General features: G+C 35.4%; 1 protein-coding gene across 3 annotated transcripts in view; it reads right to left on the bottom strand.

Moving 5' to 3' along the window:
* Window positions 1-2,939: 2,939 nt before the first annotated feature.
* plekha1a (pleckstrin homology domain containing, family A (phosphoinositide binding specific) member 1a) overlaps window positions 2,940-19,706 on the bottom strand; it is a 22,243-nt gene continuing 5,476 nt past the window's right edge. Inside the window, exons 2-13 of one of the 3 annotated variants that reach the window (XM_042742181.1) lie at window positions 16,830-17,020; window positions 15,606-15,662; window positions 15,458-15,503; window positions 13,835-13,932; window positions 12,334-12,456; window positions 11,443-11,586; window positions 11,200-11,268; window positions 10,602-10,666; window positions 9,352-9,415; window positions 9,006-9,095; window positions 7,823-7,893; window positions 2,940-4,313 (exon numbers count right to left, since the gene is read on the bottom strand). In XM_042742181.1, coding sequence (XP_042598115.1) covers window positions 4,109-4,313; window positions 7,823-7,893; window positions 9,006-9,095; window positions 9,352-9,415; window positions 10,602-10,666; window positions 11,200-11,268; window positions 11,443-11,586; window positions 12,334-12,456; window positions 13,835-13,932; window positions 15,458-15,503; window positions 15,606-15,662; window positions 16,830-16,970 — 1,173 coding nt within the window. In that variant the 5' untranslated portion in view covers window positions 16,971-17,020 and the 3' untranslated portion in view covers window positions 2,940-4,108. The remainder of the gene's footprint in view (window positions 4,314-7,822; window positions 7,894-9,005; window positions 9,096-9,351; window positions 9,416-10,601; window positions 10,667-11,199; window positions 11,269-11,442; window positions 11,587-12,333; window positions 12,457-13,834; window positions 13,933-15,457; window positions 15,504-15,605; window positions 15,663-16,829; window positions 17,021-19,706) is intronic. The other 2 variants (XM_042742179.1, XM_042742180.1) reach the window with 2 other exon arrangements.

Raw genomic sequence — 19,706 nt, 5'->3', positions numbered from 1 at the left:
GCTGATAAAAACAAACATCACAATAATTCATAAGTAACTGACACAACTCCAGCCCATCAATTAACATAACAAGTGAATAGCTGCGTGTTTGTAAAACACAAATCCATCAAGACTTCTGGACAAAATAAGAGTCTATAAACCAAATATAACTCTTCCTCCAGCGAAAATGTCAATACCCTGTTGTCTTCTCACATCAAAATCCACAGACATATTTGTTTAGAACTGTTTTCAGTTGTATATGTTGCTTGTTCTGTGCATATCTCTCTCCTGATTCAGATGAGATGACCTTTCACTGGAGAAAATTGCATTATGGATGTGCTTATTACAAACACGAACCAAAACATTTTAACTATTCGTTTAAACATAGTTTTAACAATGAGATGTTTTATGAAGCAGTAACATACATTAGGGAGGCCAGAGTGTTGTAAGACAGTTTCAATATCTCTAAAAATATTATTATTAACAGTAATATTAATATTTAGAGTTGCTTCCCATATTGCCATTTCTCACCAGCTGCTACAGATGGAACAAAGAGGAAGAATTTTAGAAACAGTGTGGAGTAAAAGAATTTAAAAAAACTTTCTTTAAGTGCAGTCTCCTCAAAACCTTTTAAGCTCTTACTCAAGGAGAGAGAATTCTAAAGACTCAGGTGCCAGTAGTTAAATGAAAAAAAAAAAAAAAAAAAAAACAGGAAGACAAATAAACTAATTCCTATCTACCACAAACATGCACAAACACACATTAAGAGTGTGTATCCGGGCATCTTTCTATGCATTTCCATTGTTGTTATGGAAAACCATCACATTTATGAATCTAATGGTAAACAGACCCCGTCCTCCAAATAGCAAAGTAATTGAACCCATAATTAAAGCTTGCAACAAACAGAGTTATTTAATTGTGGCAGGCTGAGCTTCAACTTCCTGCTATAATTTATAGACGCTTGAATTAAGCCTGATAAACATTTTTGTGGTAACACATGGACTGCAGAGTTTACGAATGAGAGTCCAGGAATTTTACAGGCCTATAATGCGTCTTGCAAAACTTGTTCGCACACAAACTACATGTCTGAGATTCTAGTGGTAGGTCTATATTTATGATGCTGTGTACAAAAAAAAAAAAAAAAAAAAAAAAAAACTTCATTAAAAATAAAACTAATTAGTCTAAATACTGACTTTAAAAACTTTCACCGACCAGACCCTTGGGCTGTTTTAGTGCTAGCGTCTTTACGAGGGGTTTGGACATGGGAGAGGCCCCTGGCCCGAGGACTAAAAAGGCTGGGTTGTTTTTGTGGTTAAGTGGAACTGAGAAACTCAAAGAGGGTGATTTTATGGTTTTCCTCGTGAACAGACTATTAAGTTTGACAGTTCTGACTAATGGTTTGGTCATCTCTTCAATTTCAATGACAACAACACTGAAACGCAGCCAGCACTATACTCTAGGCAACTTGAAAAGACATATCTAAAGATGGCGAGTGAACAAGAGAAATGTACTTTTTGCCTGTATCCCAATAAAAATCACTGTTCAGTCAACATACATCTGTTAATTAACTTAACAGTGGTTTTAGCAACTGTTATGCATGAGACTAACATAATTATTATAACAGAAAGTGCTCAAAATACCCAGTGTTACTTTAGTATTATTTACTATACTATTACCATAGTACTATTAATACTTTGAGTGTTTATTCTCACTTTTCATTTAAGTTAGTAAATGTATGTGCTTTTCTCATTTTTATTATAGCTTTTCTTCTTTCTTATTAAACTTTTTTTTAGCACTTTAAGTAGACTTTGCAAAAGAAATTTGTAATATTTATATTTTATTGTTATTTCAGCTGTATTTCAATTAACAAAAAAAAAAAGAAAAAGTAATATACATTGGTTTAAATATTCATGTTAACAAATATGTAACTGCTAGTTTTTTTTTAAGGTTTTAAAAAGCTCATGTAAAGAAATTTATGAAATGTTTGTTTTTTTTTTTTTTAATGTTTTTGAAAGGTAATTTATAATTATGTTTTTTTTAAAAATTAATTAATAACTGTAGCTTATAAATACCTTAACCTGGTTTCCTGATGTGTTTCTGTTCCAGCAAAAAAAAAAAAAAAAAAAAAAAAAAAAAAAAAAATATATATATATATATATATATATATATATATATATATATATATATATATATATATATAAAAGGACAATAATTAACAAAGGGCACAAAGCGAGAAAAAAAGGAAAAAAATATTTCAGTAATGTCATAACTTTGCATGAATTAACATTTACCCCTTAAAATGAAAGCTAATCATTATGATTAAAAGTGATGGTTCACCAAATAAATAAATATCTTTTACAGAAAACTAAAGATTTGGAATGACATGAGGGTGAGTACATAATGACACAATCTTTTGGGTGAACTATCCCTTTTAAAACTGTTATTTTGATTGTGGTGCTCTACCTTTTCCCAAAGGCCTTGCAAAATCTTAACAACAAAATGTTCGCCAGCATTATCTCAACTGATGCCATTGCCGTCATGGTCTAGTTGGTGACATCACATCCTTAATATGACAGTCTTAGTGAGGTCAGTGCAAATTTACATGGGACAAAACACACAGGACATGGAAAACCATGGCTGTATTTTGACAACTGGACATGTTATAGAGCCAAGAATAACGTTTGATAGTTTAGTCAAATTACCTAATCTTTTTAAATAGCATTACAATTAACAAGTCATGTGTCCAGTTATTTACAGCAGTTTAACAGGTGCTTTTAGAGCCGCAATGAGCAATAGTTTTTCGACAGTAGCTTTGAACGTCCAACAGAGGGCAATAAAACCTTCGTTTTCACTAACTAGTAACAGATTAGTCTAGTAAAAAATAAAAACAATACCAAACCATTTCACACATATTAATTCATTTCTTGGAAAACTTAAATGTGATATTTAAAACAACAACATAAATTCAGACTTGGTTTATTGCTTTTTCTTATAATAAATAATATAAACAAACAAGATTAAAACGGCTACAGCACAAAACAAGACCAAAAAAAAAAACCAAAAAAAAACAACAGGGTTAAAAATGAGAAAAAGATGCAGGCACTTTTTTAGACAGAGGGCAAAAATGAATAAATGCAAAGATACAAATACACTAAAAAGCATTGCATCATAGTAGTCATACTTGAATCCCAATAACTGAACAATTATTAACAATTCAACAGCAAATTCTCACTGATATGATCAGACAAGTAAAGTCATACCCAGAATGCCAGAAAATGACAGGGATGTGGGCAAATTATTTAGCATCAGTCTACTTGGTTTTACTGTATCCAACCCATTGAGTTATTAAATAAACTATGGATTTGATTCATCACTTAGCAGAACAAGGAACAAACAATAGTATTACAGCTACAATAATTCACCCTTATGTATAAGTGTGGATAAAAGATGCCAGTCAATATAAACCCCAGCTTAGTCCACAGGATCAATTAGTCACATTTACAGCACATAGAATAACTTTTAAAAATAGGAAACTGTACAGACAAAAAAAAAAAAAAAAACAGGAAAAATGAAGTATGTTCTGTAATGCTCAGAGAAGGGGAATTCTTGGGTATTAACAGGAATCACTTCTCACAAGCACAGCCTTTTCCGACTCCATCCCATGGGGCAGCGCAAATCTTCACTTCTTCCGACACAATCCCAGAAACTACTTCAGGTTAGATGATATTTAATCCATATTCCTCAAATTTTTCTTTTCTTTCAGCACTTATGTCTGAAGGTACTTAGAAGAATCTTTGGTGTCTAAATCATTGTGTTAGTGTTCCTGATCTAGGTGAACATGACTGAAGCTCTTTTTATCCGACATAACCTGTTTTAAAGTTCAGAATTTGGTCAACAGGTCAGGTCGAATCAGTTTGGATCCAAACACCTGGTCATCTATCCCTCAAATGATCCTTCCATCACTTAAACTCTGCACACACATCTTAATATTTCTGTGTCAGAGTTAAAAGTATAATGTAAAACCGTCAGACCTCACTGACAGGAAGATCTGCATTATCCAGATCAAGTTGGGGCAAGGGAGCGTCACACATTCCAAAGCTGCTACGTCGCCGCCATGGCGATTCGTGAGTTACTTGGAGAGGCGGGTCTCTTGCAGTGACAGGCGGGCATGTGGGCGGGGCAGGGGCAGCAGGCTCATGAAGTGCTCGCTGTCCCATGCCAGGCCTCGTGGGACCACGGCATTCTGGGTTTGCTGACACGGCAGTGCTGGCCGTCCAGGGGATGGCGTGACTCGTGTGCTGGCGGTAGAAACAGGAGCCGCCAACAATGAACTCCTAAATGGGAAGAACGAGGGAGAGAATACATCTACGTAAGTTCTGTTCTGAATGAAGTGTTTTTAGGAAAGCGTTAAGATTGATGCAGAGCGGTAATGATTGAGAGCAGTCTCAGCTGTGGAGAAAAAACACCCGAGAAACGCATTAGAAGTTTTAGATGAGCTTTAGATGAGAAGTACCAGAGACCAGAGCCAGCAGAGCACCAGATCAGAAGTGTTAGTACTCAGAGAGCCCAGCTGTCCCACTCACTGGAAAACACAACATGAGAGAGAACATGAGAAGCAGAGAGAGGTAGAAGCTGGACTGAACGATTGATTTTCCTGGTGCTTTCATTTGGCCAGTGAGTTTCCTAAAGACACTGTCATCAGCCAGATTTTGACGACAGAGCCCCTGTGTCACAATTCTTAAACATGAGAACATGAAGCACATGAAGAGTATTAGCTTTATCTCTAAATGTAACCTTCAGTATCAAAAACAACTGTTTATGTCTGATTAATTTTAAAGAATCATTTTCAGTCCATTCATAAAAGATTCAATTCAAAACTCTTCAAAGATTTATCATGCAAAAATTATATTTTATATTTTAAATTATATTTATATACCTGATATTAAAATGTAGCAAACTTTTAATGTTGTATTGTCAGGTTAGGTAGGGGTCAGTATTTTATTTTTTTTGAACTCAGGGTGTGTTAAAAAGATCAAAAGTGACAAAGCCATTTATAATATTACAAAATATTTATTTTTCAAATAACTGATGTTCTTTTAAAAGTTCTATTCATCATAGAATTCTGAAACATGTATCATCATTTCCACAAAACTATTAAGGAGCACAACTGTTTTCAACATAGATAATATAAAAAAATGTTTGATCAACAATTATTTCTGAAGGATTGTGTGGCCCTAACATTTTAAAAATAAAATTGTTAGTTTTTAATCATATTGATCAACTTTACCATTTTTTACACATTTTGATCAAATAAATGCAGTCTTTACACATTTTAAATGAATTATTATTGTATTTCAAAACAGAGAGAGAGAGAGAGAGAGAGAGAGAGAGAGAGAGAGAGAGAGAGAGAGAGAGAGAGAGAGAGAGAGAGATGCATATCAAATATTGTAAAAGACTGAAAAATTTGAATTATTTTTGAGGGACATTGCCCAGCACTAGGTAGAAGGTGGGAGACAGAGACAGAGGGAAATATAATGAAAGAAAAGACTAAGGTTGAATGACAGAAAGAATATAAGAAGGGAAAGATGACAAATATTGAGACAAGGTTAGAACTGCATTCTGTGTTTGGAGTTACTAATTAATCCACAGATATAAAAGTATTATCATCAGTTTGAGAACTGCAACAGAAAAAAAGCATCTTAGTCATTGCTCTAGACTGTCCAAAACATTTTACCTAACAATGGTGTGAGAAAGCAGACATGTCTAATCTAATAACAGCAGTGACTGAGGACCTGATGTCCGAGACTGGAGGGTTTACCTCACAAGACTAAAAGCTTACTGCAAGTCAGTAATGAGAAGTCTGGATGATCAGATATAGGGATGCACAATATTATCGGACTGATATCGGAATCAGACGATAATGGCTTTAAATGTAAATATCGGCATCAGCCTCATATTAAAAACTATGCCAATATGTCTAGCCGGTAAAAGGAATGTTAACTCACATGTGATCAGGGTGTGCTAGTGATAAGATCACGTCAGCAGTGTGGCTCATTCTTGAAGCAAAGTTTTGTCTAAATGATGATTAGATTCACTCTTTTGGATCGCTGCATTTAACCTGTTAAAGCAGGTACAGAATGACATGTTCTGTGTGTTAGAGTAGACAGTAATATCAGGTGCAGTGGCAGAAGCGGTAGCCTCCCCCGGGTCTTAATGTCCGTTCGGTAGAGAGTTTTCATTCCGTAAGGGTGCTGTTGGCCTACTTATGATTAAATTAAAAGTAAAATGGCATACACAAATAACATTTAGACTGTTTTTCTGATTAAAAAAAGCAGTAATTGATGTCATAAAATAATGAGTATGTTTTGATTTAAAGGTCAGAAGCTATAGCTTACATGAAAAAAAAAGAAGAAAAAAAAAAAAAAATCACAAACATGAAACTTGTAAATTAAATAATTTTATATATACTGATTTATTCATTAATGCAGTGGTTCCCAAAATGTTTTGAGGCCTAAATATTTGAAGTCTTGGAGTCTTCACCAATGAGCTGATGAGTTGAATCAGGTGTGTTTGAATAGGCAGACATCTAAAATGTGCAGTGTTGGGGGTTCTCCAGGACCAGGATTGGGAACCACTGCATTAATGTGTAATGTGTTTTATTTTTTTTAAATAAATCATAAGCTCTTAAATATTTTCAGAATTTTTACAACTCTTTTGCTTTAGACCATCTACAAATGTTAAATCTTAAAATAAAATGTTAGGGTTAACACTGCATCTTTCTAGGGGGAAAAATGCAACGATTGATATATAGTTTATTTATAGTTATTTTCAAAGCTTAGGTGTACTGTCAAAAAATACTTTATTATTGTTTATTTAATTCTAACAAATAAGTTCTTGTTAAAAACTAACAAAAATTAATATTTTGCTTATAATTTCTGCAAAGGAGAGACTTGGTGTTGTTTCCAAACAAAAGGAAATAATGGTATCGGCCAAAATGAGTTATAAAATATCGGCATATCGGATATTGGCCAAAATCCAATATTGTGCATCCCTACTTTTATGAAACACAGACATCAAAATGCAACTCTCAAACATTAAAGCACACATAACCTCATCATAAAACACACACCCCCACACACACACACACACAAACACACACACACACACACACCTTATTTTTTTAAATAAGGTGTGTGTTAAATAAGGTTTAGAAATGTGTAAACGACATGATAAGTTGAATGTTTATAACTTAAAAATTAATGTTATAGAGAAGGCAACTAAAAGTTGCATAGTCAACGAAGTAAAAATGATCACATTACAAAATTTATCAAATCAATTTCTAAAGGATAAAATAAAGTTCTGTTTAAAATTTCTTATTTAATATGCAGTTTCACTAATAAACAATAAAGAATAATGAAATACAGATGAGCAATTGAAATGTGTGAAACATGCGTTTTGTGTGTGTAGCAGGAGACTGCAGTGGGCTGGCAGAGAGGCTGAAGCATTAGAAATGAAGTGCATCAATATTAACCGTTAGTTCAAATCAAGGAGCCACAAGGTTGAGAAGAAACAGAGGAGAACAAAACAAAGGTAAAATTAGCGGGAAGACATATGGTCAGCGGAAAACTGAATGTATTTCTGGAATCAACTGTTAAATAAGTTTATTTCTGTATTTGAACTGTTAGGTGTGCGTTTGTATGCGAAGTTATTTTGGAAAAGCGAAGTGGAAAAGATTAAGCTAGGTGAGTACGTCCACGTGCGTAAAAGCTGTGCGTTAGCGACTCCTAAAGCGAAGCGAGAAAGAGGAAACAAGGGGCGGCTCAAAGGGGCGGAGCTCACATACGTGCTGCCTTGAGTGACACGTGGTGTGTATCTCTGAATACAGGGGCTTGAATGCCTTCTGGCCTGACGCATCTGAAACAACAGTGTAAAGCTACATTAGAGGAAGAAAGGGAGAAAGAGATACAGGCCCCAAAAATGTATTTGGACACTTAATGTATGAATGTTGTTGCATTAACATAACAAAATATCAAACCAAGTGGCATCTGCAAGAAAAAAAAAAATCTACTAACAAAAAACACTCGTACTTTTGAATAATATACCGTATCTAGTGTTTTATAATTTAAAACATTTAGTCAGTATGAAATGGAAATTCACCCCATCAAATTTCTAAATGCATTTTATTGTGAATGATTATTGTGATTATCTTTAAAATCTTTTATCTGTAAACAATCATTCATGCACATGTTTCAAGTTTTTTCAAACTAGTAATTTTTTAACAGAATTGACACGGAAGACTCACTGATGACATATTCTTGACTTCGCGTATCATTTAGTTCTCTTAAACACTGTCTCTATCTTACAAATGACTGCAAGCTCGCATTCAGATCTATCTTCAACCAATCAACAACCGAACAGAACCAAGCTTCCACCATACAATTTTTTCTCTTTTTTAATAATCAGAATACAGAAGAAAACATTTGTTGCTACTTCCATCTACATCTAAATGTTAAGCTTGAATATGTGCTCTTCCATATCCAATAAATGCTACCTAAATTGTATTTCTACAAAATACATCTATGACTTTTATACATTAAGTGTCCAAATACTTTTTGCGGTCACTAGGTTCAGAGGGGAGTTGGAGAAAATGTATGAAACGAACAGATTGTGGCCCATATGTAATAAGTGAACTCTTTGATTCCAAAGTGCAATAACACTTCTGAGCCATTACCAATCTTAAACCCAAACCACTGCAGTCATATTATTATTCACTCATGTGTCTGTATGTGCGTGCGTATGTGCATGTGAGAGAGAAAGAGAAAGAAAGGCACATGATTAAATTCTATATATATGCAGATAATTTCCTGAGGGCCTTTTAGGAAAAAAAAACAAAACAAAACAAAACAAAAAAAATCACACGCTCTCCACATGTTCTCGGCTTGACTCATGAATTCTTGCTCCATTGTTTTGCTCAGAGGCAGAGTGACTACCTGCTTCTGAATGCATGTGTGCGTGTGTGTACATACAGAGGCTGCGGAACGGCCTGGGCCCCTCTGAGCCACAATGGCTCCTGAAATAGCCTTGATCCAGCTGTGCATCTCCTCTGGACTATCAGCCTGAAACCAAATTGTAGAATAAGATGGAAAGTTTTTACATATTTTAAAAGAAACACAAAATGCTATAAAAGTTATAAATGCTCAAGATTTAAGCCTACAGATGTCTATTTGGTTCAGAGATACAGTGTAGAACCTACATACAATACAGTAATATTTATTTTCACAGAAGAGAGAAATCCATTTCAACAGCCTTTTCAGTATATCGTGAGATCTTTGGTTTCAGAAGTTCATGCCGATTCTTGACCAGACTTCTCACCTGGACATAAAATGTTCTGGAGGTTGTGACGACTTCAAAGAGGTTGTCTCGCATCATTATTTCACTGAAAGTGAAACAGGAAGAGATTTACTTGTATATGAAAGGAGACCTATTATGCCCCTTTAAACAATACGTAATATAAATCTCAGGTGTCCCCAGAATGTGTCTGCGAAGTTTCAGCTCAAAATACCCCATTGATAATTTATTGTATCATCTTGAAAATGCCTATTCTCTTTCATATCTTATTGCGAATACTGTCAAATACACACAAGTTTGTTAAAAACACACATGAGTTACAAAAACAGTTGGTTATGTCTGTGAAGGTAGACAGCTGTGAAAGAAATTGCATGTTTATATTAGATCTGTGTGACAGCAGCTTAATATACAGTAAATAAATCAATAAATCCATGGCATTCTTGTCTCCTCTGAGGCTGGGACTCTAAATAGTGTTCTGGGCTGGTCAGTGCAGCCAAAGACAGAACAGTTAGCACGCTTTGCTTGAACTTTCACTATGGCGTTAGAACTAGTACACCATTGTTGCTTGCAAAAACACAATGGCAGTGCCATGGGTGGAAACTTTCAGATTAAGGGGTGGTAATATTATATTAAGATCCCCTTTCTATGTCATGGGGAAGCGAAATCTGAGGGGCTCATTTTTTTCACAAGTTGCAGAGAAGGGCATATTACAGAGAAAAAAAAATATGAATAAAAAAAATTACTGGGTTGTACTTTTTCACGTTTTTCAAGTTTTCAAGATTTACAGGGGACCTGATTATAGCACTTAAACACATATGTGACCCTGGACCACAAAACCAGTCCTAAGTCGCTGGGGTATATTTGTAGCAATAGACAAAAATACATTGTATGGGTCAAAATTATTGAGTTTTCTTTTATGCCAAAAATAATTAGGAAATTAAGTAAATTAAATTAAGGTCATGTTCCACAAAGATATTTTGTAAATTTCCTACTGTAAATATGTAAAAACTTAATTTTTGATTAGTAATATGCTTTGCTAAGAACTTCAAATGGAACATTTTAAAGTAAATTTTCTCAATATTTTGATTTTTTTCTGCACCCTCAGATTCCAGATTTTCAAATATCACCCTATCCTATCCTAACAAACCATACATCAATGGAAACCTTATTTATTCAGCTTTCATGTGATGTATAAATCTCAATTTTGAAAAATTGACCCTTATGACTGATTTTGTGGTCCAGGGTCACATGATTGGAAGGCATTCTGTTTGTACCTGTGTTTGCACTCCTGCACCTTATTGACCTCCTTCAGAAGAATAATCCGCAAAGGCTCCTTCTCCTGAAAGAGAAATGAAATGAGAAAAGACAAATAAGTCTCACAGAGCCAGATCTACTGGCATGGAGTGCCACTTTACAGCTTACTCTGGCCAAGAACCACACAACTGGACTAAGTTCTATCCTCAAACAGCCAGACACACATGTACAGATGCAGCTGAATCACACACAACTGGCAGCTGCCTGGAATTTTTCAGGTATAGTGCTGTTCATGTTGAGACAGAGCACTGGTATTTGCTTTATCCTTTGTTCAGATTCAAAAAAAATGAAAAACTCAAATGCAAAAGAAAATAACTCTTCAATTCATATTCTTTCTTTAATAAAACAGCAGACCTAAGGCCATTCCTAACAGTAAAGAGGCCTATTCTTTCAATAAATAAATTTGCTAGTACAATTTAGCTTAGATGTCAAGATCAACATCACATGAAAAAGTAACCATTCATCCTAAAATATTAATTGTACAAGGCTTTAAACAGCATTCAACACAAACTATCAGATGTAACTGCTGCATAAGTCAAGAACAAATACACAACATACCAGATCAGACTTGAAGTAACTCATTGAGTTCTGCTCCAGAACAAAATATCTCCTTTTCCAGTTCTTCATCTGATATAAGAGGAAAACAGTAACCTGTAATGAATTCTCTCCAGTAGTCACCCAGTTTCATACATTCCACAAATCAGATTTTAAATATAATCATTTTTGGCATTTTTGAACACACACAAACTTAACTCCACAAGACCTAGGTTAAAAAAAAAAAAAAAAGTCTCTCAGACTCACCAGAGCCCCTTGTTTGACGCAGTATCCTACTTTAATAATGGTCTGATCCTGGCCTGCTCTGGGGTGCAAATATGGCGGATGGTTTGGAGCCTTCCTCAGACCCACTTTCTCTCCTCCAACACTGTGTCCCACCTCTCCATCCTGCTGAAAGAAGGCAGAAGAGAAAAAGCAGACATAAGAACATGCAGAAAAACGCTCTACAATTTTAAAACTAGCCATGGGTTTTGTTCCTTTTTCCATTATTTCAATTCAACTGCTCACTTGTGAAGTACTAGGAGGCTACATGCCATTGAACTACCATGTTTAAGGCCCAGAAAGGTAGTAAGGACATTGTTAAAATAGTTCATAGGACATCAGTGGTTCAACCTTCATTTTATGAAGCGATGAGAATACTTTTGTTGCAGAGAGAACAAAAATAATGACTTTATTCAACAATTGCTTCTCCACCGTGTCGGTTTTTGATGCATGATGATGAGTGCCATGCAAGCGTGTGCGTTCCTCTGCTTGCAAACAAGGCGCAGTGCATCCGGGTTTTATGTCAAAACGCCGGCTCCTGCATTAACAGCAACATATGCATGCATCGTGGTACTCTTGTGAATGCGTAACGGAGGACAAGAAACACAGTATTCTCATAGCATCAGAAAATTACACTGAACCATTGATGTCACATGGACTATTTTAACAATGTCTTTACTACCTTTCTGGGCCTTGAACGTTGTATTTCTCTAGCTGTCTATGCAGGGGCAGAAAGCTCTCATCAAAAATATCTTAATTTGTGTTCCGAAGATGTGAAGGTCTTACGGGTTTGGCACGACATGAGGGTGAGTAATTAATGACAAAATTTTCATTTTTGGGTGAACTATCCCTTTAGACTGATGTGAGTAAGAATACCTGCGTCTGTGTGACGACAGCCACTCCTGCAATGATCTCGGTCTTGTATGGGACCTGTTTCTTGTTTCCATTTGAAGCCAACCTCTGACTCTCAGAGTGAACAACATCAGAGGACTTAGGAACCTGGGAGAGACAAAAAAAAAGAAAAAAAAGAAAAAGAAAAATGACAAGAGAACGAATGTGGGCGTTTTTTAAGAGAAGAGAAAAAAGGGGGGAGGAGAAAGAGTGTGAATGTGAAGAGATGTGAAAAAAAAGCACAGAGGGAAAAAAACGTCAGTGGAGCACAGACGAATTAACCATCAACTGTAAGACTCACAGGATAACTCAATAACGGCTTATTGTGTAGCCCTTCAATCCATCAGCCCACGCTCCAAGTGTGTCTGGCCTACAGTGAGAGCTTTTCCTGTCATTGCATGTGGAAGTGTGATATATTAGTGATATAGAGAGAGTGAAAAAGAGCAGAAGAGACATTGTATGGTACGTGTGAATGTAAGAGGGCATTCTGAAGAAATGATGACTGAGGATGAGGTGAGGATTGTTCAAACAATACAACTTCCCATTAATCAGCCAAGTGACTCGCACATGGAAAATTGCATCAGGATGAGGAATGCAGAGGTTAAACAGGACAGATTTTTTTTTTTTTGAGAAACTTTTAACTTCCTGTACATGTTTGTATGCATTTGGGAAAAAGACTGCAATTAGGACACTTGATGTTTTATTGTGTGGGTGTGTTTTCTTACTATAATTTTGGTATTTGGGTTATGTCTAACAGATAAACTCCCAGAGAATACTAACCAGAATCTCCTGCCCAGTGAACAAGTCTGCAGTGTTGACAGAACCACAGACTGAATGACCTTGTTGAATGCTTTCATTGTTTCTTTAAATTTTCCTGTATGCAGCAGTCTGGGATATCAGATTAACATGTGAGCTTGTTTAATAAGAACTAGATAACTAATGCAAACAATCCAGGTCTTTAAAAAAGCTCGAAAGGGAGACACAATACCTTATTTAATCTATATTTGCATGCAATGAAAACAGGAGTAAATGAACACTACTGTTAAAAAAATATTCAGCTTTTATTCAGCAAGGACACAAAAAAAATGACATTCAAAACCTCTACATTGCTCCAAAAAATTAATTTCAAATAAATGCTGTTCTTTTCATCTTCCTATTCATCAGAGAATCCTGGAAAAAAGTATCACAGTTTTGCCCCAAATTTTGAAAGCACAAGTGTTTTCAACATTGACAATAATAAATATTTCTTGAGCATCAAATCAGCGGATTAAAATGATTAAATAAAATATTAAAACAGAAACTTTGATTTTGTAATCCCACTTCATAACTCTGATAAATATTCGTTTGATTACAATACACAATTCATTTTTATTATTTCTTTGTTTAATTTGTTAAATTTATGACATTTGGGGGGTTTAGAGCAGTGAATTTTTGTATGTGGTTATACATGGATATGATTGTGCATTTTACGTGTGTGTATACTCACTGTGATTTTTGTTGCATTATTGAGCGCGTTGACCCATTCCACAAGATCCTGCTGATCATTAGCCTGCATAAAGTATTTCCTCATTCCTGCATTGATGACTGCACACAGACAGAGAGAAAGAGCTTAACCCCTTTTCCCATAATGCAATGGCCATAACTCTAATTTAGCTGAGTAGCTCTGAGAAATATCAGTGTATCAGAGGGAAGGTCTCAGTCTATTTTTAAAATGCCCATAAATCCCAAAAGCTCACAGATAGCCTGTTTTAGAACTCAACCGACTTTATGGATTATCTGCTCACGCTCAGTCAATAAAGCAGTGCGAATCAATTTCAGTCTAAAAAGCAACCACAAAATGGAACTTGACTCAATGTCTGTTAATTGAGTGGCTTTCAGTGTTTTTCTGGGATGAAAATGTGAATGCTAGAATTCACTGCATCACAAACTCCATTGTGCATGTGCAATGTTCATTATGTGCAGCTGTACTGAAATGTTTGCCTTCCACCAATAGTTCTCACTCGTGCAAGTGACATCATTCTGTGTCCTGGTATGGTTCAAATTTTGCTGATAGCATGTATTTCTAAGTGTTTATGTGATATTTTCCTCACAATGACATTTTGAAAATGATTGCTTTGTGACTCAAACCAAAATAAAAGTCATGAATCACTGACAATCTTCAACTGTTGCAAGTGAGTGAGTTGAACTAGTGAACCAGATCAGACCGGTTTTGTGAACTGAATGTAGAAATATAGTTATATGGGCTTGGAAGAGGAATAAATAACTCATAAATAATAAATAATGAGTAAACCATTCCTTAAGCTATATCTGGATAAAAGCAACTGTTAAAAAGTTAAAAGGATTGGTGGCTATTTTTGATAAGGTAAACCAATAAACAGGATTTCATAAACACCTCAATATGAAGTTCAAATTACTACAGAAGCATCCTGCAGAGAGCAAGATTTTAGAAGCACATGTGCACACATACACACATCTATCAAGTGACCAGACCACCATTTCCTGTTTCCACTCATGTTGCACAGAAGGTAACCATGTGCACAGCAGTAACCGTACGTGCAAAGCAACACAAAAGTTTGTGTGTATAAGCTGTGAGAACGAGTATGGTCTCAAAATCATCTCAAAGTGTGTGTGAAATAGGAGGGTTGGAAAAACATGATCTAAAACTAAACTAGCTTGCTGTATAGTACCTAGCCAGGATTTAAACCACAAACCCTTCAGTCAAGCACAGAGACTTGAGCTGTGAGATCTTCAAAATAACATCAAAGTGTTATATGAATAAGATGTGAAAAACGCTTGTCAGTTGGAAAGTGTTTCACATTTCCAAGCAATTTAAAAATAAGTAAATGTGACCCTGGACTAAAAAAGCAGTCATAAGTAACATGGTATATTTGTAGCAATAACCAACAATACATTGTATGTCAAAATTATTGATTTTTATTTTATGCCAAAAATCATTAGGATATTAAGATTAGATAACGTTCCATGAAGATATTTTGTAAATTTCCTACCATAATTATATAAAACTTAATTTTTGATTAGTAATATGCATTGCTAAGAACTTCATTTGGACAATTTAGTCCAAGTGTGTTTAAATGTGAGAAAGTCTTACCAAAGCAGTATTCAGCTTTTGGCCTCTGTTTGGTGGCATCACTGACCTAAGACAAAAGTTTTTTGTTTTTCTCAAAAAACAATGATGCAGAAATGGCAGAGTGTTTGAAAACTGTTGTGTGTGTGTGTGTGAAAAGGTGGCAGCTTACCTTGGATATGTAGGTGAGACTGAGGGAACCCACGTGTTTGGCACCTACAGGCAGGTTCTAGAAGACCAAGAAACAATATTAAGGCCCCGATATACTTCAAACGATATCGAAGAACGAACTGATGATGTTATTTGAAACAAAATCAGGCCAAAACTAAGTTTGTTTTGAGTTTGTTTTGGCTCCTAAACAGCTTCAAGCTTCCATTGGTTCGTGGCGGTTACGCAATCGGTGGGTGTGTCCTGGAACTCCACCTTCTTTAACGTGCAATTTTTTCCCCCAGGTTCGTTTCTCATTCTACGGACATCCGAGCATAGAACAGCATCTCCTGAATACACTGGAGTGTCGAATAGCTGAGCAGGCACAAATAAATCCGCACCTGTACGATCGCTCGCGGAGAGATTTTAAAGATTCAGAGAAAGCATTTAATTCCTAGAAAGAAATTGCAATGAAGCTTGGTGTCGACGATCTGGAGTTATACAAAAAGCATCGCAGAGAAACATCCAAGACAAGTTTTCCAAAGCCATGAAAAGTATAAAAGGAAAGAGTAAATATTTAAGGTAGCAAGTACCAAATACATGTGTTTCAAATAAATGTTACGGCATTCTGCTGCTGCTGCTGTTGTTGTTCTTTCAATAAGTGAATATAAAGGGTATAAAATGAATGAAATGCCAAACGAACATACAATAATAAACCTGTTTTTATCAAATCATGACACCACATAAAATATAAAAAGGTGTAACAATTTATCCAGTTTAATAAAATAAATGAACACTAATAAAATAAATTAACAAACTGACTTCAATATTTTTTTTTTCCACATCATGCTAAAGTTTTACAGACTATGAGACATTCACACTTTCCTAAAGTACTGATTATGGAAATGGTATGGTTCTTTTGTATTGCAAACATGATACTTGACTCTGAACTGCTGCTAATCATTATTCTTTTGTCTATAATATTCTGACCATTGGTGCCCGTCTCACACCTAGATTGCCTACACTTATTCATTAAATAGTTGTTGTGTTTAGGGCATACGTGCGAGCGTCACGACACAGCGCGGAGGTGTTGGAATGTTTGGAAACAGTATACCATCACTCAGCCTTTTCGAAGTTCTTTTTGCCCCCAAACGAAGAACGAAAACAAACTTTGTTTGAAGTATATCGGGGCCTTTACTCTCAAATAGTGAAACAGAAATACATTACCGAATATCCATTTAGATCATACCTGCGGGTTGTCCATGTACCAGACCAGACTACCCTGCTGCGTGTCCAGGATGAAATACCGTCGCAGGAACTTGCCGCAATTCTCCAATTCTTCGATATCCAGGAAACCGCAGATGCGGTTCTGCCGGTCCACGTAAGGCATGTCCCCCTCTCTTCACACTACTCATTCCCCCCTCTCTCTGATATCAGTAACTGCTCAAGACAGAGATGGAGATGGAAAGGGAGGAGCATGGGATAGGATACAAAGATTGGAAAGAGAAAGAAGTTAGTCAGACTAACAGTAAATGAGCTGATCCCATTATGCGGTTTTAAAAATCCCCCTTCCTTCCTCGATGACCTCTCTGTCTTCCTTTCTCTCCCTTTCTTGTGCTCTTTCAGCTGAAAAATATTTTCTTTCTCTGATGTGTCAAAGTATTCTGCACAGGATATGAATCACAGCAATACTTTGGACAAGACCTTTTTTTGTTGTTGTTGATTAGGAGGAAATAAAAAAAAATAAAAGTAACCAAATTAAAAAAAAAAGTTATAAAAATAAGATCTTTTAAAAAATTTTATATTAGAAGTGGAAAGTTGCATAAGAATAAGAAAACTATATTTTGGGAGAATAAAAAAAACTGTACTTTCAATTTAAAAAATATTATTATATTATTGTATATTCAACCAAATTTGTTTTGTCCTCAATTAATTATTTTGAATGTTTCATGAGCACCAAATCAGCAAATTAGAATGATTTCTGAAGGATCATGTGGCAGTGAAGACTTGAGTAATAGCTACTGAATATTCAGCATTGCCATCAAAAGAAAAATGACATTTTAAAAGACAATAAAATAGAAAACAGGCATTTTAAATAGAAAAAAAATATATCACAGTATTGATGTTTTATTTTATTTTTGATCAAATTTAGTGTACTTAACTACATATTTTTGCAATGTGCACTCTCAAGCTGTATTACGTAACATTCAAAAACATTCTGACAACACGTGAATATGGTACATAATGTGTCGGGCTGGCAAAACCAAGAATAAATCCACCATTCTCTCTTGTATTCTCATGGCAGGGGCATTAATGGCATGAGTGTAAGTCATAAACAGACAAAGGCTGTGAAGGAAGACAAGGCCTGCTGTGTCATCGCCCTGCAGAGGCAACAATGACCATGAGTCACTTGACCAATTAGCATGGAGCACTGTTCAGCCCCACCCTGAGTTCCAGAGCACAGGATCAGCCTTGTGTTCTGGAATGCTAATAGGTTCTAGAGAAGCCCTGTTCTTCTAGGTCTTTAGAGTATGCAGGCCTTTACCGTCAAAAGCAAAACATGAGGTTTACAGCATTTGGGTTTGAACAAAAGCACACAGATTTCTCATTCTGAGCTGTTATCTGCTGATGTGCTGCTTATCAGAGCCGCCAAAAGCAGGGTAACAGCTGGAGAGGATTCGGATCCCTTATTCTCGCTCTCCTCCTCCTGATTTTCATTTTAGATTGGGCAGATAGTCTCCAAGACAGGTCTGGTCACATTCTAGACAAGATTCGTTTTGTTTTAGACTAGACCAACCACATTAATACACACACACACACACACACACACACACACACACACACACACACACACACACACACACACACACACACACACACACAAAGAAGTTTAGAGGCCAAACTCCATGTGTGTAAGAAGGTTAGAATTACATGTTGAGCTTAATTTGTTTGTTATTTGATGTACTTAGGCCTGTCACGATAACAACTTTTTGTTGTGTGATATATTGCCCCAGAAATAATTGCGAGACGCGATATTATTGTAATTTTTAAGACCATTTTATGCCACTGAATATATGATCATAATTAGGGATGCACCGATAGGATTTTTTGGGGCTGATACCGATACCGATTTTAACAAACACTTATTGGCCCGATTCCGATATTTGTCCCTTCTTCTCTGAAATTTTGGCATCAAAATAGATAGTATTTTGATCATGTTTTAAATAAGCAAAGTTCAAAAACACCTGTAATAAATTATACTAGTAGTTCTATGGCTGCATCATCAAATTATTTCTAATGAACATGGATTGGATCCATTTAACATTCAGCAGGCCTACATAAATACAACAGAACAAAGATACATATTAAATAAACAGTGCTTTTTAGGTAGGTTTAACAGTTTTCAGGTAGAGAAATAAAGTAAACAAATATAAAATAACACTTCACTGTATAAATTAAATACATATTAATCCTTCTTTACTGTAACAGACTTTATTATGATTAATCTTCTAATTTGTTTTTATATAAATTGTAATTTTTTTAAGTTTAAATATGTATGAGACTAAGTCGAGACTCTTATTCTGACGGGTTTTCTAGTCTACGGAGCATATTTGGGTAAAGAAAGCACCAGTTCTTTGGATTCAGAAGTTTGTCAGTTTATTAAGCACCCACCGAAAAGGCATGAAATCTGTATATTTTTGTTTACTGTTAGTTGTAATAAGTGTTTTGTGTAATTCGCTTTATGTTGATGATAATGCAACTGAGAGAGAGCAAAAAACTAAATTGAGCAAAAAACGGCTGATAAATATCAGCGCCCGATACATCGATGCATCCCTAATCATAATGTAATAATGCATATAATAATGCAAGAAGGCCTACACACTACACACCAAATGACAACAAACTTTTAATTTTTAAGAATATTTAGATCATGGAAATTAAGTATCAAAATCTTAAAAATCCTGAGTAAATAGTACAGATTTTCTAACAAAAAGTGCAAAGTAACAAGAAAAAGAAAAATGCATTTTTCAAACTGCAGATTTTTCCCTGACCTTCTTTTCTATGTAAATTAAGGGTGCATTGCACACTATTGCTGAAAAACACAACCACTTAGCAGTCAGTTATC

The sequence above is a fragment of the Cyprinus carpio genome, chromosome B17, assembly GCF_018340385.1.
Source record: "Cyprinus carpio isolate SPL01 chromosome B17, ASM1834038v1, whole genome shotgun sequence".
Classification (NCBI taxonomy): Eukaryota; Metazoa; Chordata; class Actinopteri; order Cypriniformes; family Cyprinidae; genus Cyprinus; species Cyprinus carpio.
This window is presented reverse-complemented; position numbering and strand designations above follow the sequence as displayed.